This window comes from Carcharhinus amblyrhynchos, chromosome 11, assembly GCF_965287045.1.
Source record: "Carcharhinus amblyrhynchos chromosome 11, sCarAmb.v2.hapA, whole genome shotgun sequence".
NCBI classification, from domain to species: Eukaryota; Metazoa; Chordata; class Chondrichthyes; order Carcharhiniformes; family Carcharhinidae; genus Carcharhinus; species Carcharhinus amblyrhynchos.
This window is the reverse complement of record NC_137334.1, coordinates 31,652,855-31,668,696: the sequence shown is the minus strand read 5'-3', so window position 1 is coordinate 31,668,696 and position 15,842 is coordinate 31,652,855. Positions and strand designations below refer to the sequence as shown.

The following is a 15,842-nucleotide window of genomic DNA, read 5'->3' as shown; positions in this document are numbered from 1 at the left end:
CCACTGAAGTAAACATAAATATGTACAAAAGTGAATATTTTCCTGGTCAGAGAAGAGATTTAGTTGAGAAGGGGGGTTAATTAATAAGGGCAGCACAGTGGTTAGCACTGCAGCCTCATGGCACCAGGGATCTGGGTTCAATTCCGGCCTTGGGTCACTGTCTGTGTTGAGTTTGCATGTTCTCCCTGTGTCTGCATGGGTTTCTTCCGGATGCTTCGGTTTCCTCCCAAACTCTAAAGATGCATGGGTTGGGTTGCTTGGTCATGCTAAATTACCCTTGGTGTCAGGGAGATTAGGAGGATAGATATGTGGAATTATGGGGATAGGACCTGGGTGGGATTGTTGTAGGTGGAGGCTCAATGGGCTAAATGGCCTCCTTCTGCATTGTAGATTCTACGATAAAAAGAACATTCAGGCTTGTTGGGGCTTAATGTGTTTTCAGATTCCTTAAAAAATTTGCATTTTTGATCTATGGAAATATCAGTGAAGTACAGAACAGCAATAGGATCTGATGATATTTCCCCTTCACTATTATAATTTATGATTGCTGAGGTGAAATATTCAGATGCCATTGGAAATGATGTATGGCTGGGGTATTTTCAAAAGAGAGATACTGTACAGAACTAGTTTATATCCAATGAGACTTTACTGGATAACAACCAAAGAAGTAAGAAACAAGATTAAAACTTAAAAGAACTCCAAAAAAACACATCTTGATGAACAGGAGAGAGACAAAGGCTGCCAAAACAGATGATAAAAGCTACAAAAGGAAGAGTATGAAAAGAAACTTGTAACAATTATAGTGGGAAATAGAAAGCAGAAAATGCTGAAAAATCTCAGCAGGCCTCACAGAATCTGTGGGAAGAGAAGAGAGCCAAGTCTAGATGAACCTTCGTCAATAAATTTGTCAGCTCTGATGAAGGCACATCTAGATTTGAAACATTGGCTCTGTTCTCTCCCCATGGGTGCTGTCAGACCTGCTGAGATTTTCCAGCATTTCCTGTTTTTGTTTCAGATCCAAGCACCCCCAGACTTTTGGTTTTATGTTGAGAAGTAGGTTGTAGTCAAGAGCAGTGGGGACCGTTTGAAAACTGATGACTGTAATATTATTAATGACAACTTAAAAAATGGCAGAATAACTAGTTTAGTTGAGGAAAAGGATAATTGGCAGGATGGGACAAAGGTGTCCCACAAAAAATTGTATAGAAGCCTCAGATATTTATCGTATTTATTTGATGGAAAGCCACTTTCCCAGATTTTAGATGTCACATAGACAGATGACATGGTAAACCATGTAGATGGAAATGTAAAATTAAGAGCTATTAACAGATGAATTTAGCAAAACTGTGACAGAGTTCAACTTAGGCAAATGGAAGATTACCCACTTTGGATGCAAAAATGATGAAACAAGGTACTTTTATTAAATTTAAAAGTGGTAGAGGCAGCCTCAAAATCCATTATAGATCATTAAAATGTCATGGGCAGGTACAGAAAATAAAAATAAATTATAAAAGGCTAATGGAATGTTGGCCTTTGGAGAAAAAGATCACAAGGTAGAAGTTAGACTACACTAACAGTACAGTAAACAGTTTAGGACACATAACTCCTTAGGAGACACTGGTTTTGAAAGGAGTACAGCCTTGGTTTGCCAGAATGATACACATAGACACAGAGTCCAGATCGGAGTCCAAATCAGAGGAGCGGTTAATAAACTGGGATTGCAGTCTCGGAATTTAAGAGGCATGTGATAACTTGGTATGCGTTTTCACAATATTAAGGAGAGCAGGGAGGGGAGAGAGAGAAACTATTTCTGATTCTCTGGGAGTCTAAGTTCAGAGGGTATGGTCTAAAAGCTACAGCCAGATCTGTCAGGAGTGAAATAAGGAAGGGTTTCTACAATCAAAGAATGGTAATTTTGGAGCTCTGCTCCAGAGCTGCAATTGATGCTAGACCGATTGTTCCTTTTAAATGTTGAGGCTGGTTGATTGATGAAGGGATGTAGGACAAAGGTGGGAGTATGGAGTTAGGATGGAGGTCAGCCATCATCTTGTTGAATGGCAGAAGAGGAGTAAGGGACTAACCGGCCTACTCCTGCTCCTATCCTTCACGATGCATATGATTTTGGTCATTCGTCTGGGAAGAGCTTTCACCACAGCATCCATTTGTGTTTTTTCCAACGATTCTCAGATTACCCATCCCCATGGTCCTGTGTGAGGATCTTCCTGATAACAATTTTAAACATCACCTATTCTTGATTGAACTTGTGCTGTCTTGACTCTACTGTTTTGAATTAGTTTGATGTGTGTGTGCATGTGCGCGCGCATGCGTGTGCATGTGTGTACTTTGAGGTTCCTCTTTGGGTTTAAAAAGCACACTTTCATCTGTCACCAAAACGGGAGAAGGGGTTTGATTTTGGCCATGTTGTCATCAAAGTTTGGGCATTTAAGTTGTAAAATGTAATGCTAGAGACTTTCAGTAACAGAATGGGAAGCTGTGTACTTAAAGCTTAAAAGTTGCATTCAGTTGGCATCTGAGCTGTGTGATAGTCAGATATGTGTTTCAATTTTCTTCTTTGCCCTGTGGTGTTACAGAGCCATTATTACATTTTTAATTGTACTTCACCCCATCAGACTTTGTTTCCTCCCCTCAAGGGCAGCTACCAAATCCAACCCCTCTTTATTTACATTCTAATACCCTGGTAAATGCTTCATATTCCACCTCCAATTTTATCCATTTTCTGTTTCCCAAATCAGACTGTATACCTGCTCCTGTTCAGGATATATCCAGCCAGTCGTATTGAGATAGAAGCAAGAGGAGAACCAAGTTGCAGCTATTATAGGTGGAGTAAGAAGCTTCTGCTAGTTAACAGACTTCGCAGCAGAAACTTTCTTAGCGCTGTCCTCGAGATTGTAGTTCAGCTTGCAATAACAACACCCTTTTACCTTATCTTTTCTGACAGAAAATAGTGCTGAACAGTAACAGCTGCGCGGGTTGAATAAAACGCTTGGGCTGAGATAGCACCTTTCAAAACCTTGGGCCCTCTGAAACCACTTTACAACCAACAAAGTAAATTTCTAATGTAGAGAACATGGCAGCCAGTTTGTACGGTATGCAATGATGGACAGATCTTCTGTTTGTGTGTGGGTTGGCAGGCAGATATTGGCCACACTGCTGTGGGAGATCTTCCTCGCTTTTCAAAGTGGGATCCTTCACATTCACCGGAGTGCCGACTTGGTTTAACATCTCACTTGAAAGACTGCACCTTTGAATGCTTGCTCAGTGTTGCACTGAATTGAAGCATAGTGGCACAGTGGTTAGCATTGCTGCCTCATAGTGCCAGGCACCTGGGTTCGGTTCCTGCCCCGGGTGTCTGTCTGTGTGGAGTTTGCACATCTCTCACTGTTGGCGTGGGTTTTGTTATGAGTGTGCTCATTTCCTCCCACACTCTAAAGATGCGCTGGTGAGGTGGATTGCCATGATAAATTGCCCCTTCGTGTCAGGGAGGTTAGCAGAGTAAATACGAGGGGTTATGGGGTTAGGATCTGGTGGGATTGTTGTTGGTACAGGCTTGATGGGCCAAATGGCGGCCTCATGCACTGTAGGGACTCTTTGGTTCGGAATTATGTGCTCAAGTCTCTGGAGTAGGACTCAAACCCACAATCCTCTGACTTGGAGCGGAGGTTGTTGTCACTGAGCCACCTGTTAAGAGACATCCCCCCCCCCCACCAGGTATCAGCAAAGTATGTTATGGGGTGTTGGGACATGAACCATATCCACAGTTCCAACCATACTAGCTGGTTCCTGGCTGTCTGGGAGTAGGGGAGGAGTTACTGAGGGGAACTGGAGCAGTCCATACAGCTGGACACAATCATTATGAATCACCTGACTGCACTAATGGATTTTCTTATCTTCTGACTAATGATCATTCGTATCAGAGGCTCGCGTCCAAGATGCCTGCAAGTCCCCCTGGTGAGGAGAAGGAACTTTAAAATAGACCAGTTAGGGACAAGATCATATTTAAAATGTGCTTCCTTAAGCTACTACCTCCGCACCCACCCCCACCACCACCGCAAGTTAACTTGCGAAGGAGTAGCACAATAACAATGGCCTACAAAAAATGCTAAATTAATCAGCATTGCTAAACCAAGGCTACTTCAGCAGTTTGTATTTATTTTGCTAAGACTGACGGGAGCGTAATTAATGTTCTTGGTCCTTCTCATGGGAGCTGGATTAATTGTGGGATATTTGGATCTGCATAGAGACAGACTCTTGTTGACAGTGGGGACTTATTAAACTCCTGTATTGGTTTGAATAAAAAAAAACACATCAGGGAATGAGGCTGTAAATATACAACAGAGCAAGTAAATTAAATTGTGGATCTGTTTCGGGACAGGCAGTCCAAAAATTCCCTCCCTCCACTTCTTTGTAGTTACTGATTTATTGTACAACATTTCTGACAGTTAGGAATGTGAAATTCAAATACTTTGTTGACATATGTTAGGGAATGCAGAAAAATGGCAAAATGCTACAGCTGTCTCTGGTGCTCAGCATTTCTGTGATGCTTTTTTTGTTTGTTTTTCTTTTGAGTTGATGCCAATGACTTCCCAGCCTGCATCTGAACTGGATCAGGCTCTTCCATTTTGATGTCCACCTCGCGCTCCCGTTTCCTGCAGTTAGAGACTGATGACATGCAACGTGCCTGCCTATTTGAAGCATGTACGAGTGAGGCCTGTTCTATTCCCTGCCACTCGTGCTGTAGTGATACTCAATGCCCAGGGAGGCAGGTTCATGCCTTGTGCCCACCATTCCTGGAGGTGGCAGAAGCTGCAGATGAGCAGGTGATTAAGCTTTTGCAGTTATTCAAAAAAATTTCCTCAGGAACTCGTGGATGCCATCACCAGTGTGCTGGGGTGAGCCTCCAAAACATTTTGCAGTCATCTCCTTTAGATGGATTATCCAGGGGGACTGGAGATGAAGGTGAATTCCAATAGGATATTTTCCTAATGACCATTACTACATATCACGTTTTTAAAGAGTCAGAAGTTGATCTACCACAACATACTTTTTACAGGATTTCTTAATGAGCAAATCCTAATTGTCAGAAATGTTAGTACACGTGCTGACATTTTTAAGATTAATTTGTGGGACATGGGTGTCGTTGGCTGGGCAGAATTTATTGCCCATCCCTAGTGGATGCCATTTATTGTAGGAAGTTATGACCTGCACTGTGCCTGAGAATTAATCTGATGGGTGTTAGATTACCTCAATTTACATAGAGGGCATTCAATCGTATCTAGCTCAGTTGCACCTTTCCAGACGATTCTGGTCTCTCTGGTTCAGAAACCAGTTCCTGGATGTGTAAAATTCTTACTTTTCAGTGTAGCATACTGAAAAGACTTGCGACTGTGAGGAAAAAACAGTTCTGGTTTCCATCCTATACATTATATAGAATATAATCCTTGGCCTCCCATTCCCTGATTCTATTGTCCACACTGTGAGTAAAGCAGGCAATGTCCAAGTCCCACCATCTAGGAAGGCGCTCTGAATTTCTACAGCTTCCCACTAACATGGAAAACTGAATTTTAATGCAGTAAGGTAACTAGCCTTCTAGTTAAGGCTAACATCTCAGTCTGTCGAGGGACAAAATGGCATTGATGACCAGCCTTGCTTCCTAAAAGGATCCTGGGAATGAGATGTTCTTCAATCACGCACACATGTAATTGGCAGGGAACTTTTGTAGTAGTATGGGCGGCACGGTAGCACAGTGGTTAGCACTGCTGCTTCACAGCTCCAGGGTCATGGGTTCAATTCCTGGCTCGGGTCACTGTCTGTGTGGAGTTTGCACATTCTCCTCGTATCTGCATGGGTTTCCTCCGGGTACTCCGGTTTCCTCCCACAGTCCAAAGATGTGCGGGTTAAGTTGATTGGCCATGCTAAGAAATTGTCTATTAGTGTCCAGGGATGCATAGGTTAGAGGGATTAGTGGGTATAATGTGTAGGGATATGGGGGTAGGGCTTGGGTGGGATTGTGTTTGCTGTAGTCTCGATGGGCCGAAGGGTCCCTTTCTGCACTGTAGAGTTCTATGATTCTAAGTTTGTTTTATTTCACGTTGGGAAGTTGGCTGAATAAAAGCACGTTACTACAGATGCTGGAATCAGAAACAGAAAATGTTGGAAAATCTCAGCAGGTCTGACAGCCTCTGTGGGGAGAGAAAGAGAGTTAATGTTTTGAGTTCATTCAGTTGTTGTGGCAAGTTAGTTGGACACAATGGTTAGCACTGCTGCATCACAATGCCAGGGACCCAGGTTCGATTCCTGGTTTGAGTCACTATCTGTACAGAACCTGCACATTCTCCCTGTGTCTGCATGAGTTTTATTCCCACAGTTCGAAAGATGTGGTGGTTAAATGTATTGGCTGTGCTAATTTCTCCCTCAGTGTATCCAAACAGACGCTAGAGTGTGGCGACTAGGGGATTTTCACAGTAACTTCGTTGCAGCGTTAATGTAAACCTACTTGTGACACTAATTAAAAAAAAATCTGTCAGTGTGGCAAATATGGCACTTTAAGGTTTCTTTTCAGCCAGTACTTGTGGTGATGAAAGCTACAATGGGCACAGTCTCTGCTGCTATGTTCTCTTCTACCCAGGGAGGATAATGGTAGCTTTCAGCAGCAGTCTCTTCCAGTTTATTTCAGAAAGTCTACCCACAAAATCCTCAACAAGACAATGATCTAACTCCTTTTTAAATGTCATGATGTGGAGGTGCCACATGCTTTTTAAATGCAGGATTCTATATTTCCAGTCATCATTGAGTTGACTGCTGACATTTTTGCACTGAGTAATGGAAATTGCTGCTCATTTGTGACCTGATGTTAGATTCTTTGGGTTGTATTTTTGGGACTCCTCTGCAGATGGGCTGGAACGGAGGTGGGGTGTGGGGAGAACGTCTAAAATAATGGTGCTGGGCAGCTGGCCAATTTCAAGTCACCAATCTGGGCACAAGAAATTACCACCAGGGTAGGGGGCAAAGTGGGGATAGAAATCCTGCTGTCCTCCCAGTGAAGCCTATTAGACTATTGCAAAACTCGGGAAGAGTTTGTCAGGACTAGAACTTCAGATTGTTAAAGGGGCTGACAGGTCAGCCACACCTTAATGATAAGTACGTACCAAGAGACATGCCAGTTATTACTATCCTGGCAAATCACCCCAGCCCATGATCAGTGGGGTAAAGGAGACTGGGCACATGGCAAGGTGATGCACTTGATGCTGCACAGGTGCCAAGGAAAGTGGGCACTCCATGTCCAGGGTTGGCACTCCTGGCATCCCAGCAACAGAAGAGCAGGGGCAAAGCTGCAAGGGCAATTGGGCAGCTTTCTGCCAAGAAGAAAGGCTCCAACTGGCAATTGGGGCATGATTGTCTGTGTTTGGGCCAAATGGTGATAAGGGGCAAGCCCCATTGTAGGAAGGGCAGAACTTCAGGTCTCTGGAGAGAAAAGAGTGGCAGGAAGGCAACAGAGTCCAAACCCTCAACATAGGATCTGCCACAAGATTGAGCTATCTGGAGATGACCACCATTGATTCCATTAGTTCTTGCATCTTGGTCATTATTCCATCATTGGCGTTCATGCTTTAAGTTGCCTAGACCCCAAGCTCTGAAATTCAGTCCATAAAATTCTCCACAGCTCCACTTCTCTGACATCTTTTAACACATGCTTTTGGTCATCTGCCCTTGTTAGGGTCTTGGACCAGAGCCCCAAGTTACATAAGGACACCACATTAGACCCCAACAATATTTACTTTTGGTATAAATGTGAGGTTAAGGTAGTTCTCCCAGGAGTAAATCCACTGACAAAGAATAATCTTTGAAAGTAGAACAAACTTCATTTAATAACACCATTTACTTTAAAAAGTGAATCACTTTAACTGTTATCAGTTGAGCAGTATTTAAAAATGAAAGAAAACATCTTTACTTTCTAGCTTATGACTGGTCCAGTACCAAATAAACTCCATTCGTGCATAGATGAAAACTACTTTTAAATACATATAATTAGCAAACCCAGGCATACTTGCTACAAATTGTGTTAACAGTCTTGAAGCTTTCAGAGAAATTTTGTGGAGGGAGAGAGAGTCCTCAGGAACATGCCTCTGACTTTAGCCTGACCCCAACTGAAACTGACTGCTTTCTGCTACAGATCTAGCTCCTTCCATTACCACATCAGCGCCTGATCAATAACTCATGACCCTTTCAATCAATCTAATCAAAACCACAGGGGAAATCTGTATCTGTAAACAAAAATCCATTAGCTCTATCCCTAAATAAACACTACGTGGCTAAAATGAGCAATTATCATAGCACTACTATCATCATATTTGATACCTCCCTACGTGACTCAGTGTCATAATTTGTTTAGAATATTTCTGTGAAGCTCCTTGAATTGCTGTTCTGTAGTAACAGCACAATATGCTTATTGAAATTTTTGTTCTTTATTGTCACCCAGTGTGGAACAGGACTTGTCATTCCTCCCTCGCTTCTGCCGAAATGTTTGTACGTTTCTTAAAAATTTCAGTTTTTACAACAGATGTATTATTTCCACAGCTACGCTTTAGCAGATGAAGCCTACAGATCTTTACGAGATCAGGACAAGGATCAATGCATTCTTATCACTGGAGAAAGTGGAGCCGGCAAAACAGGTATCAATGCATTTTATCTGTTAAATATCACAAAGTTTTGGCATTGTTGGTTTACTGAGACAATGGACAGTGCAGCAGCCGATAAATTAATTCTGGAGAGGTGGTTCAGTCCCATCAGCTGTGACTTAGTGTTGATCTAATATAAGTCTTTAAAATGATGAATAGGTTTGATAGGATAATGTGTTTTCACTTATGGGGAGACCAAAACTAGTGACTTAAATATAACACAGTCATTAATGAATCTAGTCAGTAAATAGGAAATAGGTCTTTCCTCAAAGACTGTTTAGAATATGGAACTTGCTCCTACATGAAGCAGCTGTGGTGAACAAAAAGATGCATTTAAAGGGGAGATGGAAAGGTACATGTGTGAAAACGGTTAGATGAAGTTAGGTGACAAGAGATGTGCAGAGAATAAACACCCTTTAAAAGCCCATTGGATAGAATGGTTTGCGCTGTAAATTCACCGTAATCCTATGCAATTCTATGCAATGGCTGCAATCTCTAATACTGATGAAAGAAGCTATTTTACCACTTCTCCCTCTTCATGCTGAGGATTTCTAATAACTATGTTTGTGGAAATGGCACAAATATTTTATGGGCCTCTATCTTTACCGAGAATAGGGGCCATTTTCTCGTCCGGGTAATTTAGAGGCAAAAATCAAATAATGACCTCATACTTTCATGGCACCACCACAATGGGTTGCATTTTATGTGCCCCTGACAGGCATGTTTTTGGTGGGGCGGGGGGGGGTGGCATGTAAAATAAGGTGGGTGCCCACCTTCCAACCCCAGCCCCTTTCTTTGTGGGGCTCTGCGTTCACATTCACTTCTGCTCCCTACACCCCTCCTGACCCCACCCACACTCGCCCCACAGAACACAAAGATGGAAGGAACAAAAATGTACAAATTGATCATAACAGTGACATTACTTTATGGAATAAATCAATAGTCCCCTTAAATGTAATTATACAGTAAATTTTTATTGCAGGCCCAGAGAAGGGCAGCAGATACAGAAGAGCGACACTGGGCCGACCAGAGTTCTCCAAGTTTGTATCTTCCCTGTTATAAACTAGAAACAAAATCATGGAGAGCCAATTGTGCTTCGTAATATTTCACATTCCACAGACTATCACTTTGGGGGATTGTAATGCAAAGCAATTACAAGAAGCTGGAGATCTAGTAGGGCATAAGAACATAAGAAATAGGAGCAGGAGTAGGCCATCTAGCCCTTCGAGCCTGCCCCGCCATTCAATAAGATCATGGCTGATCTGTCGTGGCTCAGTTCCACTTTCCCGCCCTCTCCCCATAACCCTTAATCCCTTCTCTTATCAAAAACCCATCAACCCGCTTCTTAAAAATATTTAGCGAGGCAGCCTCCACCACTTCAACGGGCAGAGAATTCCAGAGATTCACCACCCTTTGAGTGAAGAAGTTCCTCCTCAACTCCGTTCTAAACCGCCTCCCCTTTATCTTGAGGCTGTGCCCCCTAGTCCTACTGTCTTTTTTGAGCGGGAAGAGTCTCTCCACCTCTATCCTATCCATCCCATTCATCATCTTATACGTCTCAATGAGATCTCCCCTCATTCTTCTAAACTCTAACGAGTACAAGCCTAGTTTATTCAGCCTCTCCTCATAGCTCAATCCCCTCAACTCCGGTATCAGCCTAGTAAACCTCCTCTGCACTCCCTCCAGGGCCAAAATATCCTTGCGCAGGTGCGGCGCCCAAAACTGCACACAGTACTCCAGCTGCGGCCTCACCAATGCCCTATACAGCTGCAGCAAGACCTCCCTACTTTTATATTCAATCCCCCTCGCTATGAAGGCCAGCATCCCATTCGCCTTCCTGACCACCTCCTGCACCTGCAAGCTGGGTTTTTGCGACTCATGCACAAGGACCCCGAGGTCCCTCTGCACCGTCGCCTGCTGCAGTTTTTCGCCACGTAAGTAATAGTCCTTCCTACCATTCTTCCTACCAAAGTGGACCACCTCACACTTGCCAACATTAAATTCCATTTGCCATTTCCTGGCCCATTCGCCCAGCCTATCTAGATCCTTCTGCAGACTCTCCACACCCTCCGCACAATTTGCCGTTCCCCCAATCTTGGTGTCATCAGCAAATTTCGACACCCTGCACTCGGTTCCCTCCTCCAGATCATCTATATAAATGGTAAATAGCTGCATCCATGTTCTGTTGGGGATTTTCGACACCTATTTCATTAAATCGGCAGATTTGGAAGAATAGATTTTATTCGGCATTGGAAGGGTGGCAATCTTCCAATGGCAATGGTATGAGTGGAGATAATTCTGAGAATTCTCCATTCGGCCAAAACTGACCATTTGTGATGATCAAGTTACGGTGTGACTAGGATTTGTTTTGCTGACGTCTTTATGGTTCTTGTCAAACAAAGTCTGGACTTCGTATTTTCATCAGATGTAACAAGGGTACTAGTCTGCATCACAAGTTTCTTTTTAAAGAACTGGGATTACAAATGTTAACGTACAAATGAGGCTTTCTCAACCCCCCCACCCTCTGCCAACAAAGAAATCAAAACATCTTTCTCTCTAATGATTGAGCTTTTGCCAATGTTACCTTCTAATTCATTAAGAGCTGTGTTTCTGTATCTCTCTCCTTCTTCCACAGATGTTGCCTGAACTGCTGAATTTTTTTGGCTAACATTTTGAGTTTATAGTATTCCCTAGTGTTATTGTTGAGGTGTGCACATAATCCTTATGCAGAGTGTGGAAGCACAACTAACTACAGGTTAAAAGTCCAACTCCAGTGCCTCCACGTCATTTAGAAATCACAACTCTCCTTTCCACCACCACACTTTACACGTACATATACAAATGCTTATGCATGCACATATATATATATATCCTGCTTATGTTGTCCTTTAGTTCAGTTGCAACAAACCACAATTACAAGGACAGCAATGGGAGATACTTCTGCTGCTGAAACATATAACTTTAACAGCCGTGTGCTGTTATCCATGCAACAAAGTTTCCACCCAACGAGAGCTGTACAGTGTAAAATGAGCTTCAATATTGAAACTAAATCTGGCTGCACAATATACTTTGGAAAGAAAAGCATCTGATGTTGCAATCCATTTTTATTTTACAACAATTGAATTGAGTCTGAACTAGAACGTGGAAACAGTAACATCTCCATATTGGGTACCAGCATTTTGAGGTGTCATAAGTGATGTTTAATCTATTTCATTGGAACACGGTTTCATTAAAGGGAAGTCGTGTCTGACAAATTTACTGGAGTTCTATGAGGATGTGTCTAGGGCAGTGGATAGAGGAGAGCCGGTGGATGTGGTCTTTCTGGATTTTCAGAAGGCGTTTGACAAGGTACCTCACAAGAGGTTATTGCAGAAGGTCAGGGGACATGGAGTTGGGGGTAGGGTGTTAGCGTGGATAGAGGATTGGTTGTCAAATAGGAGGCAGAGAGTGGGGGTCAATGGGTGCTATTCGGATTGGCGGTTGGTGACTAGTGGGGTGCCCCAGGGGTCGGTGCTGGGGCCTCAGCTATTTACCATTTATATAGATGATCTGGAGGAGGGAACCGAGTGCAGGGTGTCGAAATTTGCTGATGACACCAAGATTGGGGGAAAGGCAAATTGTGCGGAGGGTGTGGAGAGTCTGCAGAAGGATCTAGATAGGCTGGGCGAATGGGCCAGGAAATGGCAAATGGAATTTAATGTTGGCAAGTGTGAGGTGGTCCACTTTGGTAGGAAGAATGGTAGGAAGGACTATTACTTACGTGGCGAAAAACTGCAGCAGGCGACGGTGCAGAGGGACCTCGGGGTCCTTGTGCATGAGTCGCAAAAACCCAGCTTGCAGGTGCAGCAGGTGGTCAGGAAGGCGAATGGGATGCTGGCCTTCATAGCGAGGGGGATTGAATATAAAAGTAGGGAGGTCTTGCTGCAGCTGTATAGGGCATTGGTGAGGCCGCAGCTGGAGTACTGTGTGCAGTTTTGGGCGCCGCACCTGCGCAAGGATATTTTGGCCCTGGAGGGAGTGCAGAGGAGGTTTACTAGGCTGATACCGGAGTTGAGGGGATTGAGCTATGAGGAGAGGCTGAATAAACTAGGCTTGTACTCGTTAGAGTTTAGAAGAATGAGGGGAGATCTCATTGAGACGTATAAGATGATGAATGGGATGGATAGGATAGAGGTGGAGAGACTCTTCCCGCTCAAAAAAGACAGTAGGACTAGGGGGCACAGCCTCAAGATAAAGGGGAGGCGGTTTAGAACGGAGTTGAGGAGGAACTTCTTCACTCAAAGGGTGGTGAATCTCTGGAATTCTCTGCCCGTTGAAGTGGTGGAGGCTGCCTCGCTAAATATTTTTAAGAAGCAGGTTGATGGGTTCTTGATAAGAGAGGGGATTAAGGGTTATGGGGAGAGGGTGGGAAAGTGGAACTGAGCCACGACAGATCAGCCATGATCTTATTGAATGGCGGGGCAGGCTCGAAGGGCTAGATGGCCTACTCCTGCTCCTATTTCTTATGTTCTTATGTTCTTATTTCTGACTAAAGAAAAAATTCCTGTAAATTTGGGCGTGGTCTTACCTGACGAGTAGGAGGGGGGCACATGGGCACGGATTGGGAAGCATGGTGTGTAAGGTTGACTGGAGATTGGAGCACCATTTTTCTCCATTTCAGTTCCCATTCCCAAAACAATTTCTAAAGTGTGGGTGAATTGCGCTGAATCTCCCAGCGGGAACCTCACTAGTTTTCCCGCTGGGGACAACACTCAACATTTTTTGGGGGAATTCCGCCCAGTGCCTGATGCATTGGGCAGCGTTCCAAATGTTACCACCAAAACATCAAGTGACTGCACTTCCCACACTTAGGGTGGGATTTCACGGCATCGCTTATCCCGAAACTGTAAAATCCTGCGGGAAGTCAACAGACCATTCCATGGTCCGTCACTTGCCCACTTCAATTCCGTGGTAGGTGGGGCAGTAAAATTCTGGCCATAGTGTCAATTCATTTGGTGTGACATAAGCAATGTGAATATCTAACTCCATCTGTACATGTTCCATCAGTTCTTTACATGAGTTATTTTACTATGAAATACACCTTACAAAATGGAGCCAAGTATCAGGCTCTCTGCCTCCCTTTTAAAAAAAAGAATTGTAATCTAATTTCCAAATGTGTAAAGTAATAATTTTGGTTTAGGAATGAACCAGGCAGGTTTCACCAACATGTTACTTCATCTCTGTAAAAAAAAAAAGCTCGTAGAAACGGACTGATGAGCTGATGATGAGCCCATCCTCAATGTGCTCACTTCAGTCTCCACACTGGTATCCCTTTCCAGTCTCCACACTGGTATCCCTTTCTCGGTCTACATGCTGGCGAATCTTTCTCATCCTCTGCTCATTCTATGCACTGGCATCCCTTTCTCAGGCTGAACTCAAGCCTCTTGCCGCTGTCTGCTAGAGGTGATGCAAAGCGCTCAATTGGTTCAGTGCCATTTGAATGGCAGTCTGGGTCACACCCTCTTCCATGCGTGCACTCCTGTATGTGAGCAACATTAGCTGTCATGGTCCGAGGAAATGCACCGCCAGGAGATGATGACCGGGTCCGGTCAGGCACATAACCCTCCACCATTGCCATTGTTTGGGGCCTTCAGCCTAGGTGGGGTGTGTTTCATTGTAAATCGGTCTCTGACAGCAGCTCCTGAGGGCAGGACCACCTCCTCAGTGAGGGGACAGAACTCCCATTCGCCTTAGTTTGTGGCTGTGGGCTGGGAGGCTGGTGCAGAGGGGGATAATTAATAACAACTTTGCTTCCCAGGCGAGGGGTAGGGTGTTGAGCCAGCCACATACCCCTGCCCCCACCTCCACCCGCAAGTTACCCCCCTCAAATTATTTGATTCAATTTTATTGTTGATAGGATGTAAAAGTTTGGTAGAAAGTTATGGATGGTGCTCGGTACAAAATCTGAACATAGGCTCTCCTATATTTAAGTGTGTGCTACCTAAATATTTATTTTTGGGTGTATGAAATGCCTTTACTTGAGCCCCACCCAGCCTGCAACCAAGGCTGAGGCAGAATCAATCAAGATTGCTTCTTTTTAAGGTTATAGCTATGGCTTGTGGAAGGTTTTCTTTCTAATTTCTTCTTCCCAACCCCTCCCAAAACCTATCCCCTACTTAGTACCACCCTAATGGAGGATGGCTGACATCACTGAAACATTTCTTTGGAGGCATAAGGGCAGGATAAGTATGCACTGTGGGATGGAAGTTACGATTTGAAAACATGTGTTTGCACATGTTAAATGTTTAAAAACATGATGCGGGTTGAAACACCTTTGTCTATATGAAGATTAGAAGCAGGAAACGAAGAAAATATTCAGCAGGTCAGGCAGCCTCTGTGGAGGAGGAAGGAGAGTGTCAACACTGACCTTTCATCAGAACTGCAAAAAGTTGTCAATATAATCGACTTGAAGTAAGCGAGAGTGGGAGGAAGGAAGAAAGCGAAGGTTCGTGATGGGGTGGAAAATAAGTGAGATGATGTGAACTAAGAAGTTGGTGGTGCAGTGCCAACAGGAGTGGGATTGGGGCAAGTAAAAAAAAACGAAAGATGTGTTGGGAAGAGGTGTGAATGGCAGAACGATGAACCAAAATGTCTGACATAGTAAATATAAACAAAACTGAACATGTCAAAGAGAAAGGATCGAAACAAAAACAGGGCAAGGATTGCAGTCTGGAATTTCTGAGCTTGACGTTGTGTCCAGAAGGGTGTAACATGCCTCATAGGAGGAGGATTGAGCTTCACTGGGACTCTGAGGGAAGCTGAGGTCACAAAGGCCAACTGGAGAATTCAAATACAGGCAATTAGAAACTCGGTCCTGCGTGCAGACTGTGTCACATGTTCCACAAAGCAATCACTCACTCTGTGTTTGGTCTCCCCACTGCAAACTGACCACGTTATGAGCAGCAAACACAGGAGATCAGGGGTTCCCAAACTGGGGTCTGTGGAGCACAGGGGTTTCCTGGGGAGCCTACCAGGGGAAAGGCTGACATCTTTATAAAATGCTGCAGAGCTACTGGTCCAATCACAGGCCGGCCTTTGAAGAAGAAAGTCTCTGATTGGACAAGAGTGGACAGCAGTGTGATGGGAAGACAGGGCTTTGAAACAAAG

General features: G+C 44.0%; 1 protein-coding gene across 3 annotated transcripts in view; it reads left to right on the top strand.

Moving 5' to 3' along the window:
• myo1b (myosin IB) overlaps positions 1 to 15,842 on the top strand; it is a 272,073-nt gene that overhangs the window by 91,893 nt on the left and 164,338 nt on the right. For all 3 annotated transcript variants that reach the window (XM_080198810.1, XM_080198808.1, XM_080198809.1), the window contains exon 4: positions 8,596 to 8,690. In XM_080198810.1, coding sequence (XP_080054936.1) covers positions 8,596 to 8,690 — 95 coding nt within the window. The remainder of the gene's footprint in view (positions 1 to 8,595; positions 8,691 to 15,842) is intronic.